We start from the raw sequence: 14282 nt of genomic DNA, 5'->3' as shown, positions 1-14282 counted from the left end.
GGGAGGCTCTTTGGTGGTGTGTGACTGGGCTTGGGTAACCGACTGTCCGGAGGTCCCTGATGGTCCAGGTTGGTCATCCAGGTCCAGGCGAGCAGAGCTGCTGTCATCACTGTGGACCTCTTCTGTGGGGGGACTGAATGGTGCTGGCACCTTTTCTCCGGTGATATTGGCAGGGATACCTGTGGGGATGTAAATGCAGTGTTATTGTTTCTGTGTGTGACATATTGTGCATGGGTAGGTTGCCCTCTATGGTTGTTATTCCCCTGGCAGCTTTGCCTTGTGTGAGTTATTTGGTGGGCTAGCTGTTTCCCTCTGGTGTGCATGGTTTAGTGATAGGTGTCCATGCATTGGTGGTGTATGCAAGGCTTGGGATTGAGATGGGTGAGATGTGATGGTGGTGTGTGTGGGAGGTGTTGGAGTGATGGGAGTGAGGGTGGGGGTATGTGATGGCATGCAGGTTGGGAGGGTGATAGAAATAGTTGAGAGTTGACTTTCCAGAGCCCAGTCCTCCTCCTACTCCTGCCAGGCCCTCAGGATGCATGATTGCCAAGACTTGCTCCTCCCATGTTGTTAGTTGTGGGGGAGGAGGTAGGGGTCCACTGCCAGTCCTCTGTACAGCTAGTTGGTGTCTTGCTGCTACGGAACGTACCTTCCCCGTAGGTTGTTCCACCTCTTCTTGATGTTATCCCTTGTTCTGGGGTACTGTCCCACGGCGTTGACCCTGTCCACGATTATCTGCCATAGCTCCATCTTCCTAGCAATAGATATCTGCTGCACCTGTGATCCAAATAGCTGAAGCTCCACCCAGATGATTTCTTCCACCATGACCCTCAGCTCCTCTTCAGAGAATCTAGGGTCTCGTTGTGGTGCCATGGGTGTTGGGTGAGTAGTGTGAGTGAGGGTATGTAGGGTGATGTGTTGGGCTGTGTGTTGTCAGGTGTGTGGGTGGTGTATAGGTGATGCTGGTATGTGGCTCTGGTTGTGTGTGTGCTCTTGCTGTCTCTCTCTGTTGGCCGTGGTTTTGTATTTGTAAAGGGTTGTGGGTGATGTGGGTGTGTGTTTTATAGTGGTGTGTGTGGGTGTGGTGTCAGGTGTGTGTAGTTTGAATTGTCCAATTTGGTGTGGTTTTGTTTGAGTGTGTGTATTTTGAGGGCAGCGGTATATGCCGCCAATGGTTTACCATCGTTGAATGTCTGCTGTGGTGATTCGTGGATCATAATGTGATGGGCATTGTTCTATTGGCGTAACGGTGTGGGTTTTGCTAACACCAGTTTATCACTGACCTTTGGTGTGGCGGAGTTGTGTCTGTGGCTGTATAGTGACAGATTGGTATGTGTGTGCCATAATATGGTAAAGCGGATATCCGCCACTGTGGCGGTATGTTGGCGGCAGTCAGCATGGCGGTAAGTGGGATTTACCGCTAATGTTATAATTAGGGAGATAATCTCGCTCTATTTAGATGACACAGGCTTATTTTTAAGAGACTGCAAATCAAGTCTACCCGAGATAATGTAAATATTATAGGCCCTTGTTGCAATGTTGGGATTACAGGTCAATTGGGAAAAGTCATGGCTACTCCCGGTGCACCCAAAATCTGTCTCAAATAGATAAGAGGAAAACACCCTCCCTCCCCCAAGTAAGAACCTGATACATTAGGTATCTAGGCATCCAGATAGATCACAATGATGACTGGCTCTTCACACAGAACTTGGGAAAAGCTGTATCTACAATAACATCATCCATTCCTTTCTGGAGAAAGCTCTTGTATTCAGCAATACACATCACAAGTGAAAGAGAAATGGGAGCAAAAGCTGGGGAAAGGGGATCACGGACAAGGACTGGGTTGAAATATTGGAATACACAAAAAAGAAGTGATGAGGAATCCTTAATTTAAATTTACTCAGATTAAATATTGACATCAAACTTACTTATCCACGTTGAGTATACCTAGAATGTGCCCTGGTGTACCCAACTCCAGCCAAGATGTCAGCAGGTGAAAGTGGACTTTGTCACATGGCATGTGAATGTTCCATGTTACAGGAGTAGTGTAAGGAGGTTCCTGGACTCATAAAATAAATGAGGGTAGAACTATAGCACTCAACCTTTTGCAGTGCTTGTTCAGTCAAACGCAGAAAACAAAAAACACAAAACACGTCTGTAAACATGTTGATTTAGCACTAGCAACCGCCAAGAGAAGTGTTGCACCCAGTGCTTAATTTGTGCTTGTTGTTTCCGGTGCTGAGCCCCGGCACTTCTTTTTGAGGGCTGGGGCTTATTCTTCTGCCTCAAGCATTTGCTGCGAGCAAAAGACACACATGGGAAAGACGGAGGAAGAGAAAAACGAAAAAGTGTCACAAAGGGAGAAAGTAGAAAGCTGCAAGAGTGAGCTGAAGGTGCAGGGAGTGGCTTTATATGGATCGAAGAGGCCCGAGGATGGCTTCAGGATTACGCTGCCTGAGTATTCTGCGTTCACACATTTAATTGCAGCAGCCGCGTGTCTGAGGAGAGCTTTGGGCACCGGCACCTCTTTATTTACAAATTAAGCACTGGTTGCACCGGGGTGGAAAGTAGATGGGCCTCAGATGTGAAGTGGCTGCAAGATGTCAGGAAGGGCTCCTCGGCAGAGCTGGCCCTGCCCCTCATCTTTCTAGGAACGATGGAAGGGGCTGCAACAGACGTAAGGATGCAATTCCATTAGATTTTTAGGCTAATTCTGATGTTCAGCGATCAAGAAATACATAGTAGTATAATTTGTGATTTTGAATGTTAATGGTGGGCGATGGGAAGGGAGTCAATTACCTGGTCGGACTCGTGATTAAAGACTGTAATAATGGGACTGTCACGTGGGTCAACAAACGGCTCGAGTGCTGATACAAGTGCGAGGATTGTGATCCGGGTATTGCTCTACAATGTTTAGTACATCATAAGCAAACTGTTGTTTATTGTATTCTCAGAAATTATTGTGCTTGGTGGTGGCACAGAAGGATACCTGCTCAGTAGAACACCCAACGCCTGTGTCTTAGAGAGGAGTGCTTGCCAAAGGCATGCTTCATGGTGTCTCTCTGGATGTATAGATTAGGTACTGCAGTAAGCCAGGGCTCCTTTTCAAAGCGATACAAATCCATGCATGCTCTGAGTTGGCCTTTACATAGCCATCGTAGTAAATACAGCCAATCATGTTGGATGAACGCATCACTCCAAGCTGTCAGCCAAGAATGCAGCTTTAGAAATGTATCCAATATTGTTTCTGCTGGAGGTGGGAAGTGTACAATAAAATGTGGTTGATCCTCAAGTTACTAAACAAGTAAGACTATGAATCGTTTGGCATTTTAATTAATGTGCCAGAGCCTCAATACATCTAATTTTAGTTTATTGTATCATCTCAGGTGGGGTGCAAATTGGCTGTGACCTTGTTCCTCTACTTCTTGGCTACCAACCACTATTGGATCCTGGTGGAAGGGCTCTACCTGCACAGCCTCATATTCATGGTCTTCCTTTCTGACAAGAACTACTTCTGGGCTCTGACTATCATTGGTTGGGGTAAGTACCACTTGGGAGCAGAAGAGTAGGAAAGGGGCTTATCCTACACCTGCAGCCTCATGCTAGCCAATATCTGCTCGAAAGGCACCAGCTAGAATTTCCGATCCCTTCGCCAACTTGCCGGAGTCTTAAATTTATAATGTTCATTAAAATATAGTAGGAAATTAGGAACCTGGCTCATTACATGAGCAAGTGTATTAACCCTAACTTCAATGTATCTGTATATGAGTTTGAAACGTATGAGGGAAGTGTAATTTAATTTTATTGCAATTAGTATTTTTTTAAAATTCAAATAGAAGAATTTCAGAAAGAAATAGATGTTTTCAGGGGTGGTTCCTCCGCTAAGTCAGAGGAGCCCCCCCCCCCCTCCCCCCCCCCCCCCCACCAGCAGCTGCAAAACGTTTACACAGTAAAACCATAATAAACTATATTATGGTTTTACCTTAAAAGGGACAGGGCCATAAGCACTCCCGCTCAGTGCGCATGTATGTTTGGCCTGCCGTCAGTCAGAGACTCTCACTGTGCCTCTGAGCGCCCTGGCTGGGCACTCAGTCCCATCCTAATGCTGCTTTCATGCTACCAGCAGCATGAAAGCAGCGTTAGATTGGGCACAGGGCAGGCTGGAATCCTGTGCCTGCAGTGGAGGATCGGAGTGGGTGGCGAGAAAGGTAAGTTGGTTTTTTCATTATTATATATTTTTTGCCCCCCGCCATGCAGCCATGCCCCTTTTCCCTCCCGCGAGCCGCGACTAGATGTTTCAGCAAGCAACAGTAAATAACCAGTTACATTCTCAAAATTATAAGCCTAACATTTCTTTCAAAGATAGTGCCTGGAATGCTGATAAGAAAAGCCTGAAAACCTTTCCCAGATAATGTCGACCACAGTGTATCTATGTCTACCCTTGAGGTAGTGCTGGAAGCAGCCCTGTACTGGATAAGGTAGGCAGCGGATGACTGCTGGTAGTTTGCCTTATTACGTAGGGCATGTGCCGTACTTGAGGTCTTTTGCCAGTGTCAACCTAAGGAAAGTATGTCAGGCAAAAGAAGGAGACGTTTTAGTAGAAAGGTTTATTTCAATATAAGTGAGGTGGAACGACAGACGAACTGAAAGATTTAGGAGTGGGTGAGTGGATGATGAAAGGGTGAAGGAAAGTGAGATTATGTCAAAGGGAGAGGAAATGATAAAAGGAAAGATAAGAGAAGAAAAAATGAAATGAAGGAAAAAATAAAAGACAAAGCAGAAAGAAACAGAAGGGTTTTATAACCTCAGATGCAGTAGGAAGAGAAACAAATGAGGGGGAAGAGCAGGGAACAAAAGACACAGGCTTTGAGAAAAGGAGGTGCATATGGGAAAGGAGTAAAAGTGAAAATGCAAGAAGAGGCAGTGAGGCAGAAGAACGAATGCTGAGGGGGCAGAGAGACACTGGTTGGCAGCTGGAGGATGCAAGAAAAACAAGCATTTGAAATGCAATGGGTCTCACGTTTGCTTGAGTTAGAGCTATTAGTGTTGGAAATTCCTAACTGGACTTTTCTTGCCACATAAATTGAAAATGTATAGGAAAACAGTTGACATAAGCAAGTCAGTTCAAAGTGCCATGGCCGCCATGAGCGTGAGCGCAAAGGAGAGACACAGAAGGAAAAAGAAGTTCACTTCCAGTCAAACATATCGGCAAATGTGCAATTATCCATGTAATAGGGTGGGTCCCCAAGGCGGTAACAAAACCACCCCTAGGCGGGACAAACGTAAAGCATTTACCAATTTCATCAAAGGATTTTTGAAAGGCAAGCCCACGAACGAGTGAAAGTGATGGGCATGAGGTGAGTGTGGTTAAAGCCCACGTAGATACCAACACGTCAGTAAAGCAGTGGTTGCGCGCTGCTATGCTCAACCTAAAAGGATGAAGCAAGGCAATGGTAAGAGGGTGAAGACTAACTTGTAATGCATTTCATTCTTTATTTGCCTTTAACCTGTGTCTCATACTCTGATGAGGTGCCACATTTTATTAAAGGACAATAGTGCTTGATTGAAAGAATGTTGAGTTGCACTGTTGTGTATATGGGAAGCATTTTTGTGCTGTGTTATAACCATGATGATACACTTATCCTAACAGCAACCATTGAACTCTAGCAATTATTGGAGAGAACAGAGTGAGAGAAAGGACTGAGTTATGGTTGGTATTACTTCATTTATCTGTTTGATTTCAAGAGTGGTTTCAAGGGTGTATGTATAATGGGAGTGTTTTGCTGATGTGCATAATGAGCAGCACATCACACTTTCTTGTGTTACTGAAATTGCTTAGCTGAGCTTATACTTGGAGTGAAATGAAGTATAGTGGGACATAGTTTTGAGTGTTGCACTGCCTACCATCCTTGGATGGGAATAGGTCCCAGTTCTTGAAATTATCATATATAATCTGATATCCATAATTTAGTTATGAACAACAGAATTTGTTCAGTTGTCTAGGTGAATCTAAGGCCCATATTTATACTTTTTTAGCACCGCATTTGCATCATGTTTTGACGCAAAATCGGTGCAAACTTACAAAATACAATTGTATTTAAGTTTGCGCCGTTTTAGCGTCAATAAAAAGCGGCGCAAATGCGGTGCTAAAAAAAGAATAAATATGGGCCTAAATCTCTTGTGTTGAGCTAGTTTGTGACTTCCTTCCTGAATGGAAGTGGTCTTGGTTGTCTTGTCTTTGCAGGGAGGGAATTTCAAAGCTTCTTGCCTATATTAATAACATTGCACTAGTGTGTTTCTTTTTTTGTGGGTGGGGGGGAGCAGGTCAGCCGATATGCTAGTTTATACTGGAGTGTTCTATTCTTTGATCACTTTTTGAACTTTACTTAGATGAACAATTGGCCCTGACCTTGGATGGACCTGTAGACAAAGCAAGAGTGTCTTGAAGGAGGAGTGCCTGGGAAAAGGGAGCAAGTGAATTAACTGGGGCATTTTGATCCTCAGAGGTTTCAGGGTATCAGCAGTGGAGACCATAAGTAAAGATCATTTGCAAAGCCAAGTTGAGGCATGACAAGCATGACAGTGATCTGCAGCTCTTGAATGAAGCGTAGATGAGGCCACATTCATTGAAGAGTTGGGGGCAAAATGGGCAACCGGCGACTTGATTAATTTGAAGGATCAGTGAAAGGCTTCAGTTCAAGGCCATTATCTTCTTTTTTTACCTAATATGATGCCACTGGTTGGAGGTGAAATTCTTGGGCCAGATGATTGTTTGTTCACAGTTTTTTCTTTCTACATAGGTTAAGAGCTTGTTTTTGGAAAAGCTAAGTCGAAGGTGTCCATTCATAGAAAGCTCGGGGACAACAGTCAAGTCCTGGTGACTTCAAATACTGTAAGGATATCTAGTATTGTGCTTTTGATAATCTAATAATGTAAGTCGTACAGTGTATACTTGAAAAACCAATAAAGAAAATAAAAAAAAAGTCCTGGAGACTCTACCTCCTTTTTTCTAACTTTAGGATGTGATTATCATCGGCATAGTAGTAGAAGGTTACGTTGACGATGTCTAGTACTAAGGTGAGGCTAAATAGCAATAGAGAGATGATTGATCCTTGAGGTACACCATAGTCGGTAGTGAAAAGAGCTGACAAGAAAGAATGCAGTCACATAATCCTGGACCTGATGTGAAGGTAGGAGGAGATCCAATGTAGGATGCTTACTTTGAATGCACATCTCCTTCTACTCTCAATCAATCAATCAGTATTTGTAGAGCACTATTTATCACCCATGAGGGTATCCAGGGGCTGTACTGTGGAGTCAGTAGACAAGCTAGGTTGAGTCCCTTCCTGAAGTGGGTCAGCGACGGTGAGGAGCAGAGGTGGAGGGTGTTCCGGTGCTTGGTGGCGAGGAGGGAGAAGAAGTGTCCTCCAGTGTGGCAGTGGTGGATGCGTGGTACCTGTGCAAGGGCGAAGTGAGCGGAGCAGAGGTTCCTGGGAGGTAGGTGGAAGTTCAGTCAGTGGTTCATGTAGGCTGGTCCTTGGTCATGGAGGGCTTTGTAGGCATGGGTCAGAAGCTTGAATTGGAATCTTTTACAGAAGGGGAGCCAGTGGAGGTCCCTCAGATGGTGGTTGACTGAGAATCAGTCTGGCTGCTGCTTTCTGGATCATCTGGAGTCTCCTCATTAGTTTGGTGGTGATGCCACATAGTAGTGCATTGTCATAGTCCAGTCGGCTGGTGATGAGGGCCTGCATCACAATCTTCCTGGTGCTGATGGGGAGACACTTGAAGACTTTGCGGAGCATGCGGAGAGTGTGGCAGCAGAATGAGGAGATAGCATTGACCTGATGTTTCATTAAGAGATTGCTGTCCAGGATGAGGCTGAGGTTGCGGGCATGGTCTTCAAAGTGGTGGGTCCGAGTTCCAATGGCCACCAGGAGTCTTTCAGAGGGAAGTGTGTCTGCCAAAGATCAATACTTCAGTTTTGTCCATGTTGAACTTCAGGCTGTTGTTATTCACTCATACTGAGACGTTCTTCATACAATTGTGGAAGTTGGTCTTCATCATGGTGGGGTCTGCTGAGAGCGAGAAGACAAGCTTTGTGTCGTCAGCATCGGAGACGATGTTGATGTTGTGGGCTCGGACGATGTCTGAGAGTGGTGTCATTTAGTTGAAGAGGGTTGGACTGACGGATGAACGTTGAGTGACACCGCAAATGGTACGTTTGGGTTGAGAGGTGAAGGGAGGGAGACAGATTCTCTGGTTGCGCCCCATTAGAAAGGAAGCCACCCATTTGAGTGTGCGGTTTGTGATTCCGATATGGCAGAGTCGCTCCATGAGTGTGTGGTGGGAGACTGTGTCGAAGGCTGCAGAGAGGTCAAGTAGGATGAGGGTGCCTGCTTCTCCTCTATTGAGTAGGGTGCGGATGCCATCTGTTGCGGTGATCAGGGCTGTTTCGGTCCTGTGATTAGCTTTGAATCCTGATTGGGAAGGGTCCAGCAAGTTGTTTCTCTCCAGGTATTTTGTGAGATGGAGGTTGGTGGCCTTCTCCAGGACTTTGGTGGGAAACAGGAGCAGTGAGTTAGGACCATAGTTCTGGAGCTCACTGGGGTCTGTAGAGGGTTTCTTGAGGAGCGGTCTGACCTCTGCATGTTTCCAGGCATCAGGAAAGGTTGCTGTGGTGATGGAGGTTTTAAGGCTGTTGGCGAGCTGACAGTTGATCCCATCCGTTCCGAGGTTGAAATGTCAGTGGGGGCATGGGTCGGTGGGTGCTCCCAAGTGGATGGGGTTCATTAGAGTGTTTGTGTTCAGTGTACTGAGTTGTTCCCATGTGGTGAGCAGGTGGTCGGCGGTGGTGGTCGATGGGATGGTGAGGGTGACAGTGGGTTGGGCATCAAGGTTTCTGTAGATGGTTGCTATCTTGTTGTGGAAGTGTTCGACGAGGATGTCGCAGAGTTCCTGTGATGAAGGGATTCCGTTTTCGATGGCTGATGGACAGGTGAAGTCTTTGACGATGGAGAGGAGCTCCTTGGTTTTGTTGGTGCTGGTCTCGATCTGGTGTGTCAGGGCCTCCTTTTTTGCCGCTTTGAGCTGGCGGTGGTAATTGTTGAGGGCTGACTTGAAGGTGGCTCGGTCCATGTTGTTCCTTCTAGTTCGCCACTTTCTTCCCAGATGTTTGCATCTGTGTTTTGCCATTCTAAGTTCCAGGGTGTGCCAGCTTGCTTGTTTGTTGGATCTCTATGTTCTGGCGGTTTTTGTGGGAGCGACTCAGTCGGCGACGCTCGTGATCCAGTTCTTGAAGTTTTGTACTGCCTGGTTCAAGTTTGTGGTGAGGATGGGCTCTCAACAGTAGCACTTGATCTTTGGACTCAAAAAGAAAATGAACAAATAAAAGAGGGCAGAATGAGATAACAAAAAGAAAGCAAGAAGGAAACCATAGACCGGTGATGCTGGGTAGGACTGAATCAAGCTAAAGAAAGAAAGAGGAAGAATCTCCATTAGGCAGAAGACCTAAAACGCCTTCTATAATCACTGAAGCATTTCCCTTACACTGTTTTAATCATGTCTGCTTTGTTCCTTTTGTCCAGGTGTGCCAGCTGTGTTTGTATCAGTGTGGGCCAGTGTGAGGGCATCCTTGGCAGACACACAGTACGTATCTCCTGCAATACTGTTTCCCTTAGCAGGTGACAACACATCACACAATGCCTCATTGTTCCTTTAAAGAAATCCATACTACTCCAACAATACCTGAGCCCAATACTTATTCTTAACTTAAGTCATGTTATGTTATGCTAAATTATATTGATTCTAATTATCCATATTCTGACACATCCTGATAATACCAGGTGTAATCATCTTGTAGGTCTAAAAGCCTCACTGCAGGTGCCACACTACATTTGAAATGGTGTGCATACAGTTTTTCTTCCAGTTTCACATTACAAATAAGGTGCTTCTTTGCTTCCAGATGTAGTTTTAGCCTGCATAAATATCCATGATACAAATATGCACCTTGACAATACATATCTCTCCAAGCTATGTAGATGCAGAGTTAAGAATAGTAAATATATGCTTACCTTGATGCACTTACTGCCTCAGAATGTTAGTCCTCAATATTCTGGTAATTTTATACTCCGGGCTCCAACACAGTGGACCTCTCTCCAAAATATTTTCATGCACAAGCTTTTCATTAGACTGAAGCAGAAAGGCATTTGCAATGTTTTAATAAATGAACATGCACATGTTTTAGACCTCTGAACACTGTTGACTCCTTGGGTCAGATCTGAGGAGCAGGAAAGGGTAGTGTTAGATTTCAAGAAGGAAATCCTGATGGGTTCTGCGTTTTTGAGCTTGCTTTCTGTTAAGATATTGTGTGTGCTTAGATTGCACACTTCTCTTCTGGACTTAATCATCCTGGAGAAATAGGAACTGAAGTGTTCCCAAATCTGAGACATTGCTCAGTGGACAGACTAAAGAGTGCTGTATGCAGACTTTCTAAAGTCCACAATAAAGGGCAATACCCCTTGTAAAACCCACATAGGAATACATAACACCTAAACATCATGAGGGAGGCTGAGTCTCTTCTTATGATGATATACGGTGGAAAAGGATATGTAGCGCACACAGCTTCTCAGGTAGTGTCCGCACACAGCTACTCAGGTAGTGTCCCTGAGCTAGGGACCTAGGTATCATGCTAACCAAAGTGCTCAAGGTGAGGTAAACAAAAAGGTGTTCAAAGCTTATCAGAACTAGGATTCATTCTGAATGTCCCAAAGATCAAATGGGAGCTGATTCCAGACTTGAGAGTCCAAAAAGGAAAAGGAGGAGCCTCCTTTTGTTGAACATTTAACTCTAGGGACCACGATCAAAAGAGTATCTGTATAGGAATGTATCTTAATACTAAAGGACTTGACCAATGCAGCTAATGGGGACATATAGATGTTGAATAAAGTTGGGCTCAGACATGAGCCCTGAGGTACCTCCAGGTTGTGACCCTTGGTAGCAAATGAATAAGTGGCCATCCAGATGGCTTGTCCTTTGTTGTCAAGGACAGAATTAATCCAATCCAGTGCCAGACCCTGCACTCCAATATCTGAGAGATGTTGTAAAAGAATGACACAAGAGACTGTTTCACATCATCTACACCAGTTCATCAACGGAATTCTAAACTTAATCCAAAAGTAGAGTCAAGGCTTGTGATACCATTTGAAAAACTGGCTAAATGGGCTGAAAATTAATTCAAAATATACCAACATGGCTATGTAATTTAACAGTTTAATAGGCAAGTTTAATGTTTGGAATGTTTAAATGTGTATATTGGTCACTTGAGATTTGATTGCATTGTAATTTAATTTTTGTTTATAATTTAAAAAGTATTGCAGATGACCCTACACAAAACGATGTAGGTTCATGTCGACTTTCAGGTCAAATATTCTGTTCACAAATGCAGGAAAATGAAAATGTAAGGTCAAAGATCAATGTTAAAGGAGCATCACTGAATACATTATGATGGTGGAGTGAAAGGATGTCAGGAATTACAGATGTACAATGGTGCTTATGAGGATGGAGATATGTTATTAATGGTGAAGTATGTAGATGGACGATGAATGAAAGGGCATTCATAACACAAAGTGGACCGTGAAAGATGTACAGGGTAGGTATAGAATCTTGAGGATGGAAGTTGTAAGATGTACCATATACAATGAAAGTTGAGGAAATATTGGGGAGACGGAGGTGAAAAGTGGTGATCAGAGGTAAAGCATGGATGACTGAGTATTAAGTATGGCTTAAGTAAAATGAAGGAACGGTGAATGATGGATGATGAAGAATGAAAGGTAGATTATGATTGAAAAATGAAGTATGGATGACGGAGGTTGAGATGGGTAAAAATGTCAAAAGGAGGATGAAAAAATGGGTACTGTAGAGTGAGGGATAGGTAACTGAAGATAAAGAATGTGTGACAAAAGGTGAAGAAGGGTGAAAAGTGGATCATGGAGGATGATTGAAGGTAAAGGATGCATGATGAGAGATGAAGAGTAAAAGATGGATGATAAAAGTATAGAGGATAAGGGACTGATGAAACAGAATAAAAAGTTGGCAAAGGACCATGGAGCCTGGTTGATGGATGAAAGGTGGGTGATGGAAAGTGAAGTATGGTTGATAGAGTATGCAGGATTGAGGGTGGAGGCTGGGCTATGGAGGATGAAAGATGGGTGATGGAAGATAAACAATCAGTGGAAGGTGGGTGATGAAGAATCTATAATGAGAGAGGGAGGATGAAAATGGATACTAGGTGTGTAGGAAGCTGGCTGTCTCTGTAGTGCACTAAAATGAAGTACACTGTGCAGAGATTCCAGTGGGTCTCCAATTGGTATTGCAGAGGCAAAAGTAGATAGGACTAATGCTGTATTTACGTTAGTGTGGGCAAGCAGTTAGGCTTATCAGAAGGTAGTGCTAAGCATCTGTTGTATTTACAGAGGCAAGAAATGAGACACACACTCAAAGAATAAATCTTGGAAAATAACAATTATTTTTATATAGGTTTCAAACCCAGGAACGACGTAATTAGGAAAGTAGACTTTTAAGCAAAAATACTTTGCAGTTTAAAAAAGAGTTCTCTCAGTGTTATCCTATGGAGGAAAAACAATGTTTAGCAAGATTTATGAAGCCAAACTGAGGGAGTTAAGGTAAGTTCTGGGCACTGATCAGAACCACACTAACAGGTCACAATGGGAGAAACTGGGGCGGCCAGGTGCGGAGGTGCAGTGAGGTGGCGGGTGCCCAATGGTTTCCTATGGGAGTTTGAACCTGTAAGAAACAGTCTGCTGACTCTGGCTGAAAAGCCAGTCTGGGACAACAAACAGGTAGGTAGTAGACTTGAGGTGCTTGGAGACATAGGTGCACCTTTGGTCCTTTTCTCCTGTGTCCAGGGGCGACAGATACAGGGGTGCCTTTTGGTGTCAGGTTTTCTCGTCCGGGAGCAGTTGTAGTCAGGGGGGTCCTGTGAGTTCAGTGTCGTGGAGGAGTCTGGCAGGGGTGGACCCAGGGTGGACTTGAGCTCTCAGAAGCCGGGGGATGTCCCTGGCACGATGACCCACCTCAGCTGGAGTCATGGGTGCAGTGGTTGCTGTCGATGCTGGGTTTTCTCCCACCACCAGGCTGGAGAGAGTGGGCCTGCATGTAGGGGCTGCAGGCAACTTGGATAAAGTCCAGAAGGGGTGACACTCAGGTGGACTCCGGCTCAGGACAGCTGGGGAGTCCTGCTGGCACTGTTGCTGGGCTTCTTATCAGGTTGAGGTCATCAGGTGCAGAGGTCATTTCAAATGTTGGGTTTCCATGCTGCAGAGTCCTTGTTGGATACTTTGTTGCTGAGCAGGTCCACTGCTCACGAAATTTAGAATCTTTGTTGGAAAGCAGGCAGGCTTCCTGGGTTTCTTGAAGCTGCAGCTGCAGGAGGAGTCTTTTGGTGCAGAGTCCGTTGAGGTCAGCAGGCAGGCCGGAAGGGCTGGTACCAGGTCATCTGCTTCTTCTTCCCCTTCTTCTGCAGGGTTGACTCTTCTTTGTCCTTCTTCTTCGTAGGTAGTCAGGATCTGAGTTCTAGGGTTCAAGGGTGCCACGAAAATACTCAATTTAGGGTCGCTACAGGGAGTGCCAGGCGGTAGCCAATGGACTGGCCACCTTCAGGGTGACTACACCCTTCTTATGACCACTTCTGCTGGGAAGTGAGTATAACCCTAACCCTAGTGGCCTAATTCCTTCCAAGCAAAATGGGAGGATTTGAAAAGTAGTGTCCACTTCAGCTTGTCCACCTTAGGGGTGGGACTGGCTTGAAGTGGCCACTTTTAACTAATTTTCCAGACTGTGCTGCTACCAGAAGTCGGGTCGGGACAGGAGTTCAGTCATCTCTGCCATCTGGAGAGACCTGGGTTGCATTTCAAAGGTGGCACAGCCTTTGAATGTCCATCCTTAATTAAGTGCTTAGTCTTTGGGGGTTCTGATTGGCAAAGTCTGTGATGAGATTGGCTTACAATGCTCTGACATGTTCTTATTCTCAATAAAGGACCACTAATGTCTATAACATTATTGTCAATTTATGCCCCATCTCTGTTTTTCCATTATCTTTTAGGTGCTGGGACCTAAGTGCTGGGAAAATGAAGTGGATTTATCAAACTCCTATTCTGGCAGCTATTGTGGTAAGTTGAAAAGACTGAGGCAGGTGGCACAAATTTCCTTTGTTGTATAGCTCATGCAGAGCAACTCATCCACACCAAATAGGATTGTATGGCAAT

The 14282-nt window shown here is 44.8% G+C and overlaps 1 protein-coding gene across 1 annotated transcript in view; it reads left to right on the top strand.

Annotated features, from left to right (window-relative positions):
• LOC138301518 (parathyroid hormone/parathyroid hormone-related peptide receptor-like) overlaps positions 1 to 14282 on the top strand; it is a 198893-nt gene that overhangs the window by 66598 nt on the left and 118013 nt on the right. The window contains exons 8-10 of the mRNA XM_069242032.1: positions 3387 to 3540; positions 9585 to 9645; positions 14120 to 14186. Of these exons, the coding sequence (XP_069098133.1) occupies positions 3387 to 3540; positions 9585 to 9645; positions 14120 to 14186 (282 nt within the window). The remainder of the gene's footprint in view (positions 1 to 3386; positions 3541 to 9584; positions 9646 to 14119; positions 14187 to 14282) is intronic.

Source organism: Pleurodeles waltl, chromosome 6, assembly GCF_031143425.1.
Source record: "Pleurodeles waltl isolate 20211129_DDA chromosome 6, aPleWal1.hap1.20221129, whole genome shotgun sequence".
Classification (NCBI taxonomy): domain Eukaryota; kingdom Metazoa; phylum Chordata; class Amphibia; order Caudata; family Salamandridae; genus Pleurodeles; species Pleurodeles waltl.
Note: the sequence above shows the minus strand (reverse complement) of the source record. Positions and strands in the feature narration are given on the sequence as shown.